The sequence below is a fragment of the Mandrillus leucophaeus genome, unplaced genomic scaffold (assembly GCF_000951045.1).
Source record: "Mandrillus leucophaeus isolate KB7577 unplaced genomic scaffold, Mleu.le_1.0 Scaffold291, whole genome shotgun sequence".
In the NCBI taxonomy this organism is placed as follows: domain Eukaryota; kingdom Metazoa; phylum Chordata; class Mammalia; order Primates; family Cercopithecidae; genus Mandrillus; species Mandrillus leucophaeus.
In genome coordinates this window covers 548,940-552,232 of record NW_012103043.1, presented here as the reverse complement: position 1 = coordinate 552,232, position 3,293 = coordinate 548,940, and the positions used below count along the sequence as shown (strand labels likewise).

Genomic DNA, 3,293 nt, shown 5'->3' with positions numbered 1-3,293 from the left:
GTGTGGTGGCTGACACCTATAATCCCAGGGCTTTGGGAGGCCAAGGGAGGCAGATCACTTGAGGTCAGGAGTTCGAGACCAGCCTGGCCAACATGGCAAAATTCTGTCTCCTAAAAATACAAAAATTAGCCACCCGTGGTGGCGCACGCTTGTAATCTCAGATATTCGGGAGGTTGATGCAGTAGAATTGCTTGAACCAGAGAGACAGAGTTTGTAGTGAGCCGAGATTGTGTCACTGCACTCCAGTCTGGGCAACAGAGTGAGATTGTCTCAAAAAAAATAAATAAAAAATTTTAAAAAAATTCTAACACAAGACAAAGGAGCATTTTGATTCAACCAGTATTTATTAACAGCATGCCTGATTCTGCGGAAAGCAGACTTGAACCCTGGTCATTCCTACTCTCAGGGGCAGCATGTTAAGGATAGCAGCCTGCAAGTCTATCTCTTAAACTCCGCTTGTGTGTACACCTTGGTGATGTCACTGTACTTGCCTTCAGGGGGCTGGTAGTTAGGGATCGGTGGTGTGTAACATGGCCCTTCCCTCTCAAAGGGGAACAGGTTGGGATCCCGCTTGATGGCCTCAGCATGGAGCTTCGGGGACTCGAGTCGCAGTTCCTCAAGAGCTTCCTGCTGGGCTTCTAGCATGGCCCTGATGGTGTCCCTCTCCATCTTATGCTCTTGCTGCTTGTACAAGGACCACTTCTTCAGAAGCAGAGCTCTCCTCTCAGTCTCCTCAAAGGTGAGCTCCACCTGAGGCCGCTGTCTGCAAAGAAGCTAAGGGTTACCAACCTCACTGGCATGGAAGTCTGTGACTGCAACTGACGCAAGTATTCCCATTGCCAGACACAGACAGGACTTAGGAGATAAAACAAGTTTGGGACAAATTAAGAAATGGAATGTTGAATGTGGCTGCAGCTGCAACTGATGCTGGGAACCAAGGTCATTTGCTTTCTGTCAGAAGAACAGATGGTCTGAGGAGACTGGTAGGACTTCCTCTGCCCAGGCAAATACTCCCTTGGATGAGAGGTGACTTTAACACCCGCCCCTTTATAGATGGTGCACACTGCTTACAAAATGGCAGCAGGAACTGTTAACCCTGCGCACAGTAGAATCCCAACAAATACCAACTAAAGGTATCTGCATGATAAAACAAGAGACCAAGTGTTTTCTACTGTTAGGATGAGGCGAGGGCTTCAGACTCCAGGCCCAAAGGATCAGAAACAGCCAAGACTCCTCATGCATGACAGCAAAAACATGAACTCCAGAGCAGTGCTTAAGCATCTGGATTATTAGATATCTTAAGTTCTTTCCCACCCAGAGCCACTCAAGAGTACCACCCAAGGATGCTTTCTCCTGCTCCCAAAAGAAGCAAGGACTCATTAGGGCCAAGTCAGCTCAAGCCTACTGACCAATTACTATCACAGGTGTGAACTACAGACACCACTACCTGAAGTTGATAGAACTCCTTTGTGCTGAGGACTTCATCCCTAGAGAAGGATCCTTACCTTGCTTTATCCAAGAACTTTAGAGGGGTAATAAAATCTTCAATAGGAATTAGCTCTTGACTAGCCTTTTCCAGTTTTCGGATCCTTCTTTTCAAGCGCTCCTTTGCTGCTTGGTCTTTTTTAGGATCTACCTTCTTCTTCTTTCGAAGAGGTTCTGATCTAATAGATAAAGCAAATATTAAACATTTTCCTCTTCAGTCTCATGAACCTACGGAGAGACAAAATGGTAAGTACCCCAAATTGACCTCTCCACTGGGGGAAGGGGCTGTGCATAACTGACTCGTGAGCTCAGCATGGTGAGGAGGTACTCCACCCCAGAGTACTTGTGAGAACTGTGTGGGTGCCATCAATTACAAGAAACAGTACAAAAGCAGCTGGGTGCAGTGGCTCACGCCTGTAATCCTAGCACTTTGGGAGGCAAAGGTGGGCAGATTGCCCAAGGTCAGGAGTTCAAGACCAGCCTAGCCAACATGGCGAAACCCTGTCCCTACTAAAAATACAAAAATGAGCCAGGTGTGGTGGTGCACACCTATAATCCCAGCTTCTCAGGAAGCTGAGGCAGGAGAATCACTTGAGCCTGGGAGGCAGAGGTTGCAGTGGGACGAGATTGTGCCACTGCACTCCAGCTTGGGTAACAGAGCGAGACTCTGTCTCAAAAAAAAAAGTACAAAAGCAACAAGGGACATCAGAGTATAAAATCAGGGGAAGTGTTCCTCTTTACTGCTGGGATTCAGGTGTGCCTTGGGATTACATTCAAAAGTGAAAATACCAAACTGTTGCATTAGGAGCTCATTACTATTAAAATTGATTTCTGGGCCAGGTGTGGGCTGGCCTGTAATCCCAGCACTTTGGGAGGCTGAGGTGGGTGGATCACCTGAGGTCAGGAGTTCGAGACCAGCCTGACCAACATGGTAAAACCCCATCTCTACTAGAAATACAAAAATTAGCCGGGCGTGGTGATTGGCACCTGTAATCCCAGCTAGTTGGGAGGCTGAGGCAGGAGAATGGCATTGAACCCAGGAGGCGGAGGTTACAGTGATCCAAGGTCACATCACTGCAGTGATCACAAGGTCACACCAGCCTGGGTGACACAGTGAGACTCCATCTCAAAAAAAAAAAAAAAAAGGAAGAATCAAATCCTTTACCATCAAGATTGACTGAATCAAGATTGACTAGAAAGAGTCAAGAGTGCCAGATGGAAATACCTTTAATACTTGCATCTTCCCCACACTCTCCAGGGCCTCAGAATGGGCAGGGAAGAGGAAGGCTCATGGAGAAAGAGAAACTTAAGCTGTGTCCTTTAAAACACACAAGAATCCCTTCCAGGAGAATACTTATTTAAACTGCTTAAATTTTAAAAATTACAAACAGCAACCTATGGTATGGAAAATGTTGGAAAGACAGAACTGAGAAACTTTGTAGGCTGTTAATTTTGCAAACCACACATCCAGCAGTCTAGCTTTGTTCTCTACACATCGAATGACACCTATACCCCCAGAAGTCAGGCCCGCGGTTGAGTTTTACCTCATGGGAATGAGTTCCCAGAAAGACAACAATGATGCTCGCTGGTGAGTATTTCTAATCTGCCTCTGCCAAGTTCCCAGAAGCCTGAAAGACACAAGCGTATGTATAAATACTGATTCTCGAGACCAGGCGCGGTGGCAAATGTCTGTAATCCCGGCACTTTGGGAGGCCGAGGCGGGTGGATGGCGAGGTCAGGAGTTCAAGACCAGCCTGGCCAACATGGTGAAACCCCGTCTCTACCAAAAATACAAAAATCAGCCGGGC

General features: G+C 47.0%; 1 protein-coding gene across 1 annotated transcript; it reads right to left on the bottom strand.

The window, feature by feature from the left end:
* Window positions 1-325: 325 nt before the first annotated feature.
* On the bottom strand, window positions 326-3,293 carry MRPL40 (mitochondrial ribosomal protein L40). Its single transcript, XM_011986008.1, has 3 exons — window positions 3,030-3,293; window positions 1,506-1,664; window positions 326-763 (listed from the first exon to the last, which is right to left on the bottom strand). The coding sequence occupies exons 1-3, from the start codon at window positions 3,032-3,034 to the stop codon at window positions 439-441; spliced, it is 489 nt and encodes a 162-aa protein (XP_011841398.1). The 5' UTR covers window positions 3,035-3,293; the 3' UTR covers window positions 326-438.